This window comes from Protomyctophum bolini (genome assembly GCF_963924005.1).
Source record: "Protomyctophum bolini genome assembly, chromosome: 5".
Taxonomy (NCBI): Eukaryota; Metazoa; Chordata; class Actinopteri; order Myctophiformes; family Myctophidae; genus Protomyctophum; species Protomyctophum bolini.
Genome location: NC_137866.1, coordinates 33,882,685 through 33,900,310, shown reverse-complemented (window position 1 = coordinate 33,900,310; position 17,626 = coordinate 33,882,685). Strand labels below are relative to the sequence as shown.

The 17,626-nt window shown below is 43.1% G+C and overlaps 1 protein-coding gene across 2 annotated transcripts in view; it reads right to left on the bottom strand.

Moving 5' to 3' along the window:
* The window catches only part of LOC308315983 (voltage-gated potassium channel subunit beta-2-like), a 59,833-nt gene extending 44,644 nt beyond the window's left edge, over positions 1-15,189 (bottom strand). For both annotated transcript variants that reach the window (XM_080764274.1, XM_080764275.1), the window contains exon 1: positions 14,531-15,189. In XM_080764274.1, coding sequence (XP_080620400.1) covers positions 14,531-15,000 — 470 coding nt within the window. In that variant the 5' untranslated portion in view covers positions 15,001-15,189. The remainder of the gene's footprint in view (positions 1-14,530) is intronic.
* Between the last annotated feature and the right edge of the window lie 2,437 nt (positions 15,190-17,626).

The following is a 17,626-nucleotide window of genomic DNA, read 5'->3' as shown; positions in this document are numbered from 1 at the left end:
GATGCACATGCAGCAGACAAAATCAATAACAATATTTGTCCTATCCATGTACTGTATGATTTCCTGACAGAGTGCTGTGCTGTACGGTACCGTAACACAGTTACAGTACATGCAGTATATTACCTATCCACATACAGAGCTTGTGTCAAATGGTTCAAATGGATTACTGTGTTAGTTGGACACAGTGGATATCCATACAGCTGTGTGTACGGCCTGTGTGTACTTTACTCTAGATAGCAATTATTCTCTCTCTGTCTCTCTCTCTCTCTCTCTTGCACACGTACGCACGCACTCACGTCACACACACGCACGCACCGACACACACACACACACACACACACACACACACACACACACACACACACACACACGCACACACATACACACACACACACACACACACACACACACACACACACACACACACACACAGTATAGCCTACATGGCTATATATACTGTAATGGCATGTCCAAAACAGGGACACCTGGTCGACAGTGGTTATTCACCCACTTTCAATATACAGTAATCTTCAAAATTGTATTCGTAATTGGTCCTCACTAACGCTCATTATGGGATGGCGCCATTTCTGTTCCTCTGCGTCTCGTTGTTCAGGAAGCTGCCTACCAGATGCAAATAGATACTACAGCATTTCTGTTCCTCTGCGTCTCGTTCAGGAAGCTGCCTACCAGATGCAAATAGATACTACAGTATTTCTGTTCCTCTGCGTCTCGTTGTTCAGGAAGCTGCCTACCAGATGCAAATAGAAACTACAGTATTTCTGTTCCTCTGCGTCTCGTTGTTCAGGAAGCTGCCTACCAGATGCAAATAGAAACTACAGTATTTCTGTTCCTGGAAAGTTAGCATGCTGAAATAGGAACCCGTTATTCATGCATTCATTCAAATAAAAACTCCTCTGAGACACAGCGAGATTAGACAGGAATGATAATGGTACCATCTTACAATGAGCATAAATGAGGACCAATTATATGAAGATGTGTGATTTACAGTAAACAGCATAGTGTGTGTGTGTGTGTGTGTGTGTGTGTGTGTGTGTGTGTGTGTGTGTGTGTGTGTGTGTGGCCGACCAGCCGCACATACAGTACAGCAAACTGTCCACTTAGAGGCCCATTTAGCCAGCCATAATTGCGCCGCCAATCAAGCGCTTGCGGAAACTTGACCCTGCTCACATGCACACGTGCACTCTCTCAGGCACACACATACAGACAGCACAGAGCTTCTGTTTGACATTGAGGTGTGTGGAATGGGAGCAGGTGCCAAGGGGTGTGTGTGTGTGTGTGTGTGTGTGTGTGTGTGTGTGTGTGGGGGGGGGGGTGTGTGTGTGTGTGTGTGTGTGTGTGTGTGGACTGTGGAACAGCTGCCAGGTTCAGAGAAGAGATGGATGCAGCTCTGGACCAACGTTTCTCTACCAGTGGGTTGGGACATAAAGGTGGGCCTTGAGCCCTCGACATGTTGTGACACAGACCACCTTACAGTAGATATAAAGGAATGTGGCAATATTATCTTTGTCATTTAATAAGTTGTATGTTTGCTCCTGACTTTGGGGTCAATGCAAGCTTTTTGGCAGAAGCCAGGCAGTATCAAATTGTCATTTATGCGAACCATGTCATATATTTGGGTCTCAAGACAAAATATGGATACATTCATTCTGTCATTACTTGTGTAGGAGCTAGCATGCACTGGCTTCTTAAAGGCTGCTTGAACTTCTATAGCCTACATTCCACAATACTAGACAGAAGCTGTAGCATAAAGACATGGAGAATATTAGAGAGAACAATATTATGTATTATCATTGGACCACTGTGCGCGCGCGCTCGCTCTCTCTCTCTCTCTCTCTCTCTCTCTCTCTCTCTCTCTCTCTCTCTCTCTCTCTCTCTCTCTCTCTCTCTCTCTCTCTCTCTCTCTCTCTCTCTCTCTCTCTCTCTCTCTCTCTCTCTCTCTCTCTCTCTCTCTCTCTCTCTCTCTCTCCCAGCTGATATTAGCATACAGACACCAGTATGAAACAACTTCTGATAAGGACTGAGCAGTAGGCCAATTCTGCACTCGAAAGATTTCTCACTGACAGTTTGGAGAAGCTTTTGGATGTCTGTGAATCACTGAATCCCAGATGAGTGTCTCCTTTTCGCCTCACGTCACTTCAAAACACTGGTGTGAGATTTCATCTGATAAGCCCATGGCTCACCACATTGATATTCAACCCACCCATGAAAGAACTTCAACCACTGTCCGGTAAGCCAGGAGCCTCATCCCCACATCCCTCTCAGATGTAGGGTTGCAACATTCTGGTACATTTCCAGAAATCTTCCACGGAAGTAAATTTAGAAAATGATGTTCAATTTCTATGAAATAATGTAATAGTCGAATGAAAACTTCATGTCCAAAACTTGTAACTTTTTAGGATTGAAATGAAAAAGTAGCAAAATGAGCTTGTGGATTGGCTACAATTTAGGCATTTGGCAGACACTCTTAATCCAGAGTGATTTGTGTATGAAGTAAGCAAGAACAACACAAGGCATCAAGAATCATAAGCAAGCTAAGAACCTAATATCGGTCTAACAGTAGATTATCTGTACAGTGAAGCCAGTATATACAGTATATAGACTATATAAAGTGCTACATCTACATAAAATGCTAAATTATAAATCTAATAAAATGCTAAATTATAAATCTAATAAAATGCTAAATTATAAATGTAAATTACATAAGTTTAGCCTTTGCATACGCCTGTAAGGTTGTCAAGGCGAGTGCTACGGCAAGGGCCAAGATGGAGTCTGAAGAGGTGAGTTTTCAGACTACGGGGGAAGATTAGGACTGGAGTGAGTCTGCAGTTCTGATTGCAATGGGAAGTTCATTCAATAGTTTTGGAGCCAGAAGGGACTAGGGAGAATAGTCTCAGACATGTGGAGCGTTGTGGAAGTGACAAACCTTTGGTTGCTTTGAAGGCCATGCAGTATCGGGAGCCAATGGAGGGAGCGGATAAGGGGGCTATTTTGCTACTTTTGTGTTGCACTGTAGTATGAAGAAGCAGTTCATCAACATGTTGAAATATGGAGATGAGATGTTTCTGCCCGATAGCATTAATAATGCTACATTAAGGATGAATTCTACTGATTTTGGTGACCCCAAAGGTTTTCCTTCGTGAGTTTATCTGTGGAACAGGCTGAAATTTTCCTTCCTTGGGATACATGTTAAAGAGAGAGCTGATAGCCTAGTAGTTAGACCTACATACGGAAAAGCCCTTTATTATATAAATGAAGGCCATGGAGAAAAGATGATATGAGACTTGCCCAGGCCCGATGTTTCCAAGGCCAGCCCGCCGGCCTCTCTCTACCCTAATGTTAAAACGCCAGAGTAGCATAGCGTGCACGTGATTTGTCAGCAGGCTCACTGCCAAATGCTACCAGTTACTGAAGCGTTTCTCCACCCTGTTAAATTAATGATGATCATTGTGAATGCAGAGCTCTTGGAAAGGCACTAGAGATCATGCACCAGTGGAGAAGTTGCGAACCAGTATGCCCCAACATCTTTCTATAGTATATCTCTGTCTGTCTGACCAAGTCATTCTTAAGAAACTGCTATCATTTAAATACCTTGATTAATTATAGACACACCACAGTCTCTCTCTCTCTCTCTCTCTCTCTCTCTCACACGCACGCACACACACACACACACACACACACACACACACACACACACACACACACACACACACACACACACACACACACACACACACACACCTGTATAAACATTTCATACACAATTCTGTCATATTATGAAAAGCCAGCATTTGCAGTATTGCCTTCAACAAGACAAGACTATAGCAATGACCATGCTAATATTGTGTTGCATAACCCTGTCTTCTGTGTGCTGTATTTCAGAATGAGTTGTAATCGGGTGTACGGAATGCATTCTTGATGACCTGAAACAATGCATATTAATTTAGGCTATTATATGAAGTCATCATTTCATGATGTATCTCAACCCCCTTTTCCTCTAACATCTGAACTTGTTTTAGATAGGTACTTACAGTGTAGGCTATATTACAGTATGCTGTGGCATATTGTCACTTGGTGTACCCTATTCAGGATCAATGGCTACTGCACAAAACCATCTCAGAGAATGTTTTGTTCTCAAGACAGTATCAGTTGCTCATCTAAGGTGTGGCGTCTGTCTGTCAATGTCATAGCGCTAGCTTATGATGCACAACTCGTAATGTTTGCAACTTTTTTAACTCCGAGAGTGTACAAATGTACCCTTCAAATTGACCCCCACGTGGACCATTCCGGGTCACAGCGCTACAATGCAGAACTCGTACAAGTATGAGTATGTGTTAATTTGTCCATGTGGTTACATTTGTACACTCTTAGAGTTAAATTAAAGAGGATTTTTACAGAGCAGTGTGGATGGCACAGTCAATATTGGACCTGGCTCTTGTGTAAATGTTAAACTCTCTGTCAATATGCCAAAGCTATAAGGGCATCATCCACAGAGACTCGTGTTGTTTAGACATAAATCAGTCCAATTTCTGCACATGTTCCCATTTTAACAGGCACATTCTCTCTCTCTCTCACACACATGCATGCACGCACACACGCATGCATGCACAAATGTGGGAGGGGTTAATAATATGGTACTCTCACAGACTCTGGGCCAGAAATAGCTCTTCCCCTAAAGGGGCCGTGGACATCGGCGACAAACAATGCCACCCATGCCTCATGCCCCTCCTCTTCATTGGATTTACGGGGAGGAAGAACAGCTCCATTTATCCAAGCAAGTCCGCAGGGGGAATTCTTACCCCGCACACAAACACAGAGTGTTTCTTCCCCCATTTTATTGATTAGCCCTGGGCAGCATCAGAGTAGCATAAAGGACTTGCATGGTTGCATGGGTTCCTTTTAGTCCATGTCTCCTTGAAGCCCGGTTTATACTTCATCGTATGACAATAGCTGAACTACAAGCCCACAACCTGTCGCTACAGGACGTGTTGTGGACTGATAGATCGGCTATTTTCGATGCCCGGTGCAGTCATACGACAAATGAAGCATAAGCCGTTAGTAAAGCACACCTCGAGGGGCCCATCTGTGTCATTGAGGATAGCTGTGTGTTGGAGTCCCCCGAGGACATTGAAAAGTAGTTTTCCCAGAATGTTTATCTTGGTTTACTCTTCCACTGTCTGCAGTCAAATGCTACAGGGCAGATAGAAAATATCCAACAGTGCAGTACAATAACAGGACCAGGAACTGCATCAGATTACCTCTACTAGCGACCTACAGTATAGTGGAAACCTTTTCATCATTGGCTGCCTCTAAGCCAACGGGAGACTTACCTAAAAGCCATGAGCTGAGGCATGAGACAAACTGATTATAGACATAAACTAGAGCTTGCTGCAGCGGGTGATTATGACTGAGTCATAACAAATTATTTAAAAATAATCTTTAATTTATATTTTTTACAGTAGGCAATTATTTTTGAGACTTTTTTCCCTTCCAATTTAACCTGCTCAGCACACATAACTCTGTCACCACAGTTGTACCCTACCCCGTACCTGCCAGTGACATCATTTCTCAGCCTACTGTAGTGCCTCTCTCCTACCCCTCCCGTTCAACATGTACGACAATACCAACACCCAGCAATGACAGCAACAACATGCTAGTGCAACCTTCTCCACGTTCACAAACACTCCCGGTCCAGAAAGCCGGTTTCCCCTCATATACTGTACATGCAATCACTTTCTTTAACATTAATTAAATGACAGTTGGGAATAAGAACCCTTAAAGAAAGATCCAAGCTTTATTTCCTGGCTATTTCAGGCATGAGGGAAATAATGTGAAAATGCTTTTGATTTTCTTAGTTTTCTTGATTGGTTATGTAAGAGTGATGTCTAAAAGAAGATCCCTTTCAATGTGGAATATTTTCAAAGGGACAAAGGGAGCCACTTGATTAAAGAGGAAGTAGAGCATAAAATACCACGAAGAGAAAAGAGAAAACGGGATATAATATAATAGTACACATTCAAGTCTTGTAAGAGCTATTCTCAGAGTTAAATGAACACACAGTATGTTTTAGAAAAACATACTGTATGGGAGCCCCAAAAACACAAAATAAATTGAAAAAGTCGAATTTTATGTTATAGGTCCTTTAAAGTGTAGTAATTCTATCGCATGATGAAACACTGGGTTAAGTTAAATAAACTAAAACTGACGCTTCTACAAATTTGTGGCAATTGTACCTTGAAAGTCTACTTAGTAACACATTTTTTATGATTTTTAAGTAACACATTTTCCCAGATAATTAACAGCAATTCAAAAACACTATTAAAACATTACAGTAGTAATAGCACGTTTGTTGATTAAATGGCTCAATGGAGAGCACCAGTTTTGCTATATTTGCTGCAGTTATCTGAAAGGTTTTGAAGATGACCATTTACATCCAGATAGTGCCATCTGCTGGACCAGAGGAACACTGCAGAGAGCTACTGTACAAGATAATACAAATCTATCTATTACCGATACTGCACCAAATAAGCGTTAGATAATCATAATCATCATTGATGTAGGTTGTTTAGGCTAACTGGCTGTAGGTCCTCTCTCTGCCTGTATTAAAAGACCAAATTGTTGGCTGTTCACATTATGTGGGTCTCAGTTCTACACGTATAGCATGTGTGTTGCAGCTGAACAGCACCATAACATCTGGAGAGTGAATTAGCACAACCGTCCAGACTTTACTGTGAGGTACTGTAGAGTATCTTGAGGACTTAGTTTCACACCTTTCCATGTGTTTTAATGAGATCCCTTGTTCCTTATCCCTATTTCATTATGTCATGTCCTTCTGCAGAGAGAGGGCACATTACATTATTAAATCATTTAGCGAGGTGCTGAGTGACCGTAAAATTATACCCAAAAAAGAAAATGTCACACACAACTGTGTCTGTAAGCAATAATGTTTCAGCACAAGAGGCCCTCACCAGTGTGTCTGAACGCTGAGTGGAGTTGTGTTGGTGACAGGTACTGTATAGCCCAGACGTTTTATTTCAGGTACTGTATAACCAGTGGTGTAAAGCAGTGGTTCCCAAAGTGGGGTCTGGGGAGAGAGATATAAATTATATTGAATGGGGGTCTGTAGACTAATGCATATCAAACTGGGGGTCCTTGAAATTAAACTGGTTGAGAATCACTGCTAGAGCCGTAAAGACCTTCGCTAATGGGGGTCCCTGGCATGTCTTTTCAAGTGGGGGTCCGCAGGCTAATTAGTGTCAATTTAGGGGTCCTTGACATGAAAAAGTTTGGGAACCACTGGTGTAAAGTAACTAAGTGCATTTACTTAAGTACTGTACTTAAGTACAATTTAGAGGCATTTGTATTCACTTGAGTATTTCCAATTTTTAATACTTACTTACTTCTACTCCACTACATCTCAGAGGCAAATATTGTACTTTTACTCCACTATATGGATTTGAAAACTTTAGTTACTATATACTTTGTAGATTTTGATTATTATTACTAACTACTTTCGGCCATTTGAAATTATGCAAAGCCGAGGTCGCTCCCTCAGGGCGTCTTACTGGTATATTAAAAGTGTGTGTGTGTGTGTGTGTGTGTGTGTGTGTCTGTGCCTGAGATCTTGAACATTCATTATCGTGCTCACTTTATGTGAGGGTAGGGTGTAACTGTAAGGGTAAAGAAGGGTGTATTAGGTAAGTCTCTGTCTTTATCATCTGTGCTTTATGAGGTTCTAAAAAATAAAATAACTATAGAGGCGGAGATAAATATATAATTACCTAATGAGAGAGAGAGAGAGAGAGAGAGAGAGAGAACTGTTAGAGAGATTATATTACCTGTATGGTCTGACTCCAACACTTTCTCACACACGTGCACACACACGTACACTCCCTCTCTTATTATTATTATCCCATGTGCTAAGAGGATGACAGCATTACTCTGCATTACTTATCTCTGTGAAGCCTCTGAATGTCTTGATGACACACACGCACATGCACACACACACGCACACGAGCACACGCAGACGCGTACGCGCGCGCACAGGCACGCACACACACACACACACACACAGCAACACACAGCTCGCCCCAGCTAGGGTCCGCAGCCCTATAGCTGGCCCCTGTAATGGGTCTGTTTTTTTATGTCACAGAATTCCACAGATGATCAGGCCTTTGTCAAAATGCCAAGTGTAAACCCCTGAATGTTGACCAGGACATAAATATTGACAAAGTGGTTGGCAGGTTTGTCGGTGCATGTATTTGTCAGCCATTGGTCCTTCGTCAACATAAAGGAGAGGAGGATGGCATTTTGAAACGACATTCATCTGTGCATACTGTAGCTCATTCACATTTTGTTTGCTTTATTATTTTACTGTTTAAGCAGAGTTCTATATGGAGGATAATGGAACACATTAAAAATACAGATTTAGATGTTTATTTTGATAGTTTATTTTAGCTAATGACAGCTCGTTTTTCTGGGTGAAAATCCACCATCTCTATTTTCATGATTGGTTGTTGGTACAAAGAAAGTGACCATATTTGGATCAGACAACAGTCAGCTCGAGGTCCAGACCTTTCCAATGATATATGCATTATATGTTGTTGCCAAGGTTTGGATGAGATATTTTGTCTCAAAATAGTGGCTTCAAATAAAACGTTTTGGAATTTTACAATACAAATCTTTAAAGGCCGTTTTCTCAAAATGAGTTTTCCTCACACCTGGGACAAAGAATCTCCACTTCAGTTGAACTCACATACACCAAACGTTCCAGTCTTATGCATAACTAAATTCCGCAGACATTTACAGATGGATTTGTTGATATATCATTCACAGCCTGGTTTACATCACATTTTATACCTAAAAACATGCCGAAAATTGGGTTTTTTATGCCTGTTGACACTATTTGTGGAGTGATAATTAGAGATCTCAAAAATCCCATCTGTAATTTTCTTTGTCTCTAATGTGTCAACAAAATGAAATGATAATTTTGAACCTGGCTTTATCCGATCGTCCCGAAATGTATGCAAATTAGCACATATAATGCCTAATTTGTATATTTAAACATAATTTCAGAAAACTTGTAATACAAAAAATCTTAGTTTTAATATAAGTAATCAACTTGAGAAGTTTCATTGTGATAGCTATTAACTTTTTTTCCCTATTCACCTGGGGTGTCTCGCCTTAATTTTTTTAATTTCAAATAGCCGATCCACAAGCACACAATGTATGTAGATCAGCTAGTTGAACAATTTCAAAATAGTACAAAACAACTCTGTCGAGTGCATACTTGCTTGTTGCACACTAGTAGGCCATAAATGGCCTACTACTAGCCATAAATGGCCTACTAGTGCGCAAGCAGAGCGCGCAAGTACTTTCGACCGCTACAAACTGTCAAATCTCAGTTTCTTTGTGAAGGAACGTTTGAAATGTTGAATTATTAGGTTTAACTATTTGCTACTATATGTATATGTAATTTGTAAGTTGATTAGCGGTATACTATGGTTACTTTGCGCCACTTTTGATGCGTACTGTATGCACCGTACCAGCAAATCACGTAACTACTACTACTACCTGATACGGCAGAGGTGCCAGATTACATACATGTATACATAGGAGCATTACCTTTAATCCTCCCAACACTAAAACATATCGTCATTACGTCACCATCGAAAACCAATTACACTCTGGCATTGGGTCCTTTAATCCACATATTTCTTACGTCATCATTGAGAGCTAGTTATACATATACTATATATATGTGTAATTTGTAAGTTGATTAGCGGTATACTGTGGTTACTTTGCGCCAAAAACCGTCCCAGCCAACCCGCCACTTTTGATGCGTATGAAAATAAAACAGCAAATTGTGCCTGATTTGCTGGGACCAGATTACATACATGTAAACACAGGAGCATTATCTTTAATCCTCCCAACACTAAAACATATCGTCATTACGTCACCATCGAAAACCAATTACACTCTGGCATTGGATCCTTTAATCCACATATTTCTTACGTCATCATTGAGAGCTAGTTATACATACTGTATACTATATATATATATATATGTCATTTGTAAGTTGTGGTTACTTTGCGCCAAAAACCGTACCAGCCAACCCGCCACTTTTGATGCGTATGCACCGTCCCAGCAAATTGTGCCTGATACGGCAGTGGTGCCAGATTACATACATGTAAACACAGGAGCATTACCTTTAATCCTCCCAACACTAAAACATATCGTCATTACGTCACAATCGAAGACCAATTACACTCTGGCATTGGGTCCTTTAATCCACATATTTCTTACGTCATCATTGAGAGCTAGTTATACATATACAAACCATGTAATCTGGTCCCAGCAAATCAGGCACAATTTGCTGTTTTATTTGCATACGCATCAAAAGTGGCGGGTTGGCTGGGACGGTGCATACGAGCCGGGCGAAACTATTACTTGCGCGCTCTGCTTGCGCAAGTAATGACAACGAAGTTTAGAGATAAGGCGTAAGGCAAGTCTGTCGCTGTCCATCAGTGTTGGTGCTGATTCACCGATCGATGCATGTACTGTACACTGACATGCTGTCATTGCTTTGTCCAGTGTATCACAACTGCGGCTAAACTGCTTGCTGGGCTCAGTTAGTGTCAGTATTTGCTTATATATCAGCTATCACCTATTTACAGTCGTGAATTTGAAGATCAGATGGACCCCTCGAGAGCGCTTGTGTGTGCAAAAGTACACCAGCGCCTTCATTTTCTCTTTAGGCTCAGACCTTTTGGTGTAAGTATAAACTTCTATAGAGCTAGTATAGAGCCGGTTGGTTTGGAAACCTAACTGTCAAATACAAATCTGAGATCCATAGGCCCTCATTTATCAACCGTGCGTACGCCAAATATTTTACACTCAATTGATAAATGAGGGCCTCCAAAATGGCAGGGAAGATCATGGGTATGTCTACACCTTCGATCATCTTTGAGCAGACCACCATTGGACAGGTTAAGAAAATTGTGTCTGACCCCTCCCGTGTACTATACCCCGAGTATCGGCTAATGCCATCAATGCCACAAAAAACCTTGAACCTATATGTGAATTGTGAATACAATAAAACACAAATTGGTCCGTGACCCACTGTTTGGGAAACACCAACTCCTTCATAACACTTGAAATAGCTCCAGATGAATGGGGCCAGCTGTAGCATGTCTTGTTGTCGATTACCATATCACTATGCAGCTGATGACAGGGTTGTGGCATATGAATGACACTCACTGTTGATGAGAGAAAGTAATTATAGCCTGGGAGCGGGGAGACATTTTCACTGGACAGCCAACAGGCCACTTAAAGGCCGACTAAGTCAGCTGTGTCTTCAAACAATAGTGTTTTAGTAATTCAATAGCTTGCATGATCCGCTGCATGTGCGCGGGCGATCCCTCACGGTAGAAAGGGCCATGATCAGACGGCGGGTCACAAAAGATAAAGTACAGATGGATATTCTACACTGCGTTGTGGTCAAAACAGCAGCTGGCCTTGACCAATGGTGCATGGATGACTTATTATGGTGACCTTGGGCAGCGGTGTGCTGCATGCGCAGTGCACCAGTAGCCTTCTTTAGTTTTTCATGGGTAATGTGCGATAACTGTCATGGATAATGTGCTTTCATAATGATTTTAACATTGAAACACTTAATGTCCACTGACAGTCATTTCCGTTAATAGATAGATAGACCTTTGTTGACACCGAAGGGGACATTTAGTTTAGCCTTACTAGCCGTTTATAGGTGTTTGTCTGGTGTTTGATTGAATGCATTTTTACACATGAGTCCAGTGACCACTTTTCCATTGCATCTTTTGAGCGGTGGGGTTCATGTGGTGCCGGCCTGCGCGCACATACAGTATACTGGATATTATCCGTGTGACATTGTCAGGGATCTATGTAGCAGAGTGGCTCAGAGCCTCTGCCTGATGGCCTCAAAAGTCTAATATCTCCCCCGGTCCATAGGGATATCCCTTTGGTCTTATGGTTAAGATGCTGGACTTTCACGCAGGAGACCCGAGTTTGAATCCCGGGCGTTACATTGGTACTGTGACCATCGGGTTTCCCCGTGGGAGGAGGTCAAAAGGGGGGTGAGTGAAGCAGAGTAGCTCAGAGCCTCTGCCTGGTGGTGGCCTCAAAAGTCTAATATCTCCCCAAGTCCATAGGGATACAGTTTCATGAGTCATGTGACAATGACCATCAAACCAAGGAAGCTATGAGAAGGAATGGAAATGGTCACGTGACTGGGCTGCACCATGACACTTTCATGGGAGCCAACCGGAGCCAACTCACACCGGAAGTTCAATGAATACATGGCAGTGAATGGAGCCGGCTGGACCAGCTCATAACAAACATTATTTATGAACAATTGAGACCGTATAAAAGAAGACATATCACAGGTTGTTTTCTAATCACTTGCTTTTCGATGTGCACAGAGTGCACAGTATATAATATTATTTGAGGATATAGCAGCAGGTATCGTTTCTGGCTCGGAGGTATCGCGAGATTTGACTGACAGACAGGAAACGGTAGGAAGTCTCGCAATACTTGGTACGTTCAGAAAGGTGCTTTGTACTCTTTAGATACCATACCTCTATAAAATTACACAATGTACAGATCGAAAAGTAACACATGCAGACAATAATGTGTTACATATCTTATGTTCTTTTCCGGAAGCAATTACTTTACAAAAGGTCTCAGTTCTTCAGAAATAGTATTTGTTCATGAGTTGGTCACTGAGCTATCATTGACTCCAGTGCATTCTGCCGAACTTCCGGGTGTAGTTTGGCTCCTATGAAAGCATCCATGAAAGTGTCATGGCACAGCCCAGTCATGTGACCATGTCCTTTCCTTCTCAAAGCTTCCTTGCATCAAACAGGGACAGGGACAAAATGTGTGATTTAATTTTTTTTACCAAAAAGCCATGATCATGAATGCAACATCCAATCATCCCCAAAATAGAGGGTACGCGAGTGACATCATCATCATACCCGGAAGTTATGCGGGAACGCCTACTGAGTGGCACATCTTTTTTACAGCCCCTACATCCAAACAGAAAAGTGAAAGTCCTATCTGATTGGATTAAACAACGTTAAACTCACTTTGCCACATAGGCCTCTATAGAATGCACCTCCAAAATCACTTCTGCCCATGGGGGCTGACACAAATGCCAAAAGTTGTACAAACTCTATTTCCCCCCACAGCTTCCTCAAGTCCTGAAGGCTGCACCCACTGACACAGCCCTGGGTAGGCAACCCAACCTGGGGACGATATGCACTCTGGGGAGCTCCGTTTTCTTGCTCATGGTGTGGAAGCGCAGTAGAGTTGACTTTGTGCTGAATAAAAATGATGATGTCACCTTGTATAGATTCTACGCCCCCCAGCGTACAAGGACCTTTAGAGTGGTAGGACATAGTGGTAATAATAATTATTATTCATTCATTCATCATTCATAACTGACCACTTAAAAGCTGAATGTAGCCTACAGTATATTATTCTTTGATCTGACTCCCTGCTGGAAAACAAGGATGTGTGCACGGCACGCATGCCAAAATAAAGATGGTGGGACAGATGGAGTGACTGGGCAGACTAATGAGGCCAAACACATGATGATGCAGGGCAAAAGAGGACAAACACTCTTCATGTGTATTCTCGTCAAAGAACTGCATATGTTAGCAACCAGACAATGGAGAATAGCAGACATTTACAGTACATATATGTACTGTAAATGTCTGCTATATTCTGCTATTCTGCTATTCATTCATTCATTCATCCATTCGTAAAGAGCATTTACACTATAGTATAGTGTAAATTATCATGAATGAATGAATGAATGATGTGTTCGGAAACAATAATCTCTCTCTTAACTTAAGATATTAATATGGTCTCCTCCGAACAATAATGTCACAATATGCCAATAATTTGGTGTAGTGCACAGCTCATGTATAAGGCCGGGCTTACATCAATCAAGTCTGTGGAACTTTCAACGCAGGCATAAATAGGATTTATTGTATGAGTTGGTGTCATAGACGCCACGTGGAATAAAATACTTTTTGAGCCTACAGTCACGATGTTGGGCACGCACGCACCCTCTGTTGTGCGGACAGGTATTGCATTTGATCCCCGAGGTATACTTGGGAGTTACATGATACTAAGGTTACTGCTCCTCAGGCTAAACACTTGCCATCTTTGATGTTGAGAGGTCAATCCTTCCTATATCCGACTGTACATGTCAGCCGAGTTATTCTTAGATGACATGTACTGTATATAAGACTATGCAGTCGCATGACTCAGCGTCGCCAGGAATCTCTGCCATGGAGCTCTTTAATGTACCACAGGGAGATCGTGTTTTAGAAGTGGGCCATCAGTTCTCACAAAGCCACTCCCCCTCCCCCGACTCAAGCCATTTGCTGCTGGGGCCACCGTCACCGTGAACCTCCAGCGCTGGGCCCGTGATGTCCTCAGTGCGGGTCACATCACAACGTCTTACCTGTACCGCATGCCAGTGGCGTAGGACACGCACTCCCTCAGCGACACGTGGTTCATCTTGAGGAAGTCCTCCAGGTTCTTGAGCTGCGCCGCAGAGCGCACTTCCCGCAGCCTCTGGAACTCGGCCAGCTGGTTACTGCGCCGCCGCTTCTCCTCCTGCTCCAGGGCCTGCTCCGACAGGAAGCAGCTCAGGCCGCTGCGCACGCTCTCGCTCATGGAAGACAGGGACAGCATCTTTCCCCCGGAGCCGCCGCCGCCGGTGCCGCCGCCGCCACCGCTGCTGACGCTGCTGCTTCGCCGCATGGGCCCACCGTCTCGGGCCCCGGGCGGGCCCCCTCCGCCACCCCCGCCTCCGGGCTTGGGCATCTGGTGGTTGTCAACAGGATGGGATGCACTCATTTGGCGGCTGAGGCGGCGTCCCGCATGGCCCATTCGCACCTCGGACACGCTGTTTTGGTGTGTCGCAAACATGCCTCGGGGGGTTCGTGTCAAGTGCAGCCGGGGCCCACGGGTCAAGCAGGTGCCACAGGGTGTGTGGAGGTGGAGGTGGTGTGGGTCAAACAAGGGGTCGTCAAAGACGCACAAATAAGACGCACAGAAAAACTGACTGAACGGGAGCTGGTGCCGCACCACTGGTATTATACAGCCTGAGGGGAGTGGGACAGAGCCACAGGGCTTTAAATAGCACCTGTTCCATGTGGGAGGGGGGTCGGGTTGGTTGGCCAACAGGACAATCCTGCCCCCCCATCATCAGCCCCATGCATCGCGGCCTGTAGTGTAATCAGAGCCACCGCCGACCATCCCCCACAACCACTGCTTCGTCCACATCTATTATTTGAACACAAGCACAATGGCTCCTTGAAAAAAAGAAAACTTTATGGGTGAATTTTCAAGTCGGTGAAGGTGTCAAGGTGTCCCCTGCTGTGAGATTGCTGTGCACACACACACAGTACCTTGGCAGTGTTTGTGATATTGTGGCATGCAGGAGGCATGATAAAATGTGGGCAGAGATAACTCTCTGTACCACCTTGGATTGCTGTTGAGATGAGTGATTATTTCTCCAGAACTGGCTGTCTCCCAATCTGCTAAAGCTGGCCTGCTATGTTGGGGTCTTTAAGTAGTATCATGTATAATAAATACACTAATAATTTAGTTTGCTGGACTGTATTGTCTATGTCTGTCTATTTGCTGTGACGTATTTCATACAGCGTGATCGTTGATCAATTTAACACATTGCATGTTTATATTTTATTCATAAAAATCTACAGTTGTAATAAGTATGAATTTCGAAACAAGCTAACCAGAGCTCACATTCAAGTCATATCACAAACTAGTGTCCACACTTTCTTCAGTATTGTAACCAAACACATTTCACCTGTTCTGATGTAGTATACAGCTACCTAAAGGTTACGTGCACCAAAGTATTAACGTCAGACATAATGATGCTTCAATTTCCACGGCCAAAGTCCACAGCCTTTGCCAAGCATTATAATCTATCTTATATTAGCTTTGCTAGACCAGCACCCTTCGGGCGACCCCAACATAGTTTGTTATTTTGAATGGGCAAGTGATACTGTATCTTTCTCAGCGTTGAATATAGGGCTGCCGCTTGTTACTATAATGTGTCCCATGCATATTCGGTATATGCAATATAAATGGACTTCCATGCTCTGTGACAAACAGGACATTCGCGTGTTACCTCCTTATTCACTTGCATTGCACCTACAACACAATTTCTACACTCCAAAAGACCCATCCAATACCAAGCAATGAATAAAACTGAGCTGGCATACAAAAATGGCATGCACATTTTGACATGTGACGTGCTGTTTTTTATGCTGTTTTCTAGTAATCGGTGGTGTTTTACTTTTCGGTTGTATTCCTGTGATTTTGAAGTATTGTGTTCCTGGTTTCCTTGTTGCAGTTTGAGTTTTACTTTACACTTGTGTACTTTTATTTTGTAGTCTTCAGTGTCCTGCAGGTTTCCCCTGTAGCTACTGTTGCCTGTCTTGTCTTACCTGTGATTAATTAGTTTGCTCCACCTGTGTCCTGTTAGTCTTGTACAGTAGTAGCCTATCCCTGTGTTGATTGTCTGTTAGTTTCACTTGTATAGAGCACCGAAGTTTGACATCAATATCGGTAGAGGGCGCAAATCCACGGGTTCATGTACTTTTTATTTGCATTGTAATCCCCATAGGGGGATTTTAGACACATGTCATCTCGGCCGTTACACTCATATGGATATGAAGAATCAACTGACTGAGAGAAAACGCTGTTGTTACTGCTCCTGAATTAGTTACACTAGACCTGTACGTGCCCGTCGCAGTTGGCCACCGGCCTACTTGGTAACGATGCAACTTGGGAACCTAATGATATACGTTGTCATAGCCCGTTTTAACTGTCAGTCGGTGTCCCACATAGAGATCTGTGTATGTGCCTGTGTCTGAAGACTGCAAACTGAAAAGTGTACTTGGCAATCAATTCGGCCCACTGGCAGAGCCTGGAAATTGCACAGGTGAAAAGAGTTGGCCTCATTAGGCCCTCTGGCAGAGCCTGACCAGAGCCTTTTGCGGTAGTTCTGGAGAACCTTGGTCCGACCAACTCGATACCTGGCACTGCACTCCCTGTGGGGGTGTGGAACGCGTGTGTTCGCATGTGAAGTCGGTGGGTCAAACGGTTCTGGGGTTACGTGCATTACAACAGTACACACACGCACATACGCAGAGACGTGGCGCATTTATAGTAGGATTTTCGCTATCATATATGAGTGACTGACTGTCACAAACAATACAGAGACACCTCCCCGACAATAACGCAGAGACAGCTTGTTTATTTTTGGACCACAATGCTTCTATGAAACAATTTTACGGTGACCCCATGTTATTCTCCATAGAGAAATTACTTCCGTGAACCAGGGGAATCGAGGGTATGAGCGAGTGACATCAGGACTTCGGCGCTCTATACCGTTTTTCTAGAGGTCCTACCCTCTTGATTCACACGTGACACGTTTATTTCACTCAGGTCAAAAGACTTTCTGGATCTAATCTAATATTGAGTACAAAACTTCAGACTTGAAACATGGTATATGTAAGTTTGT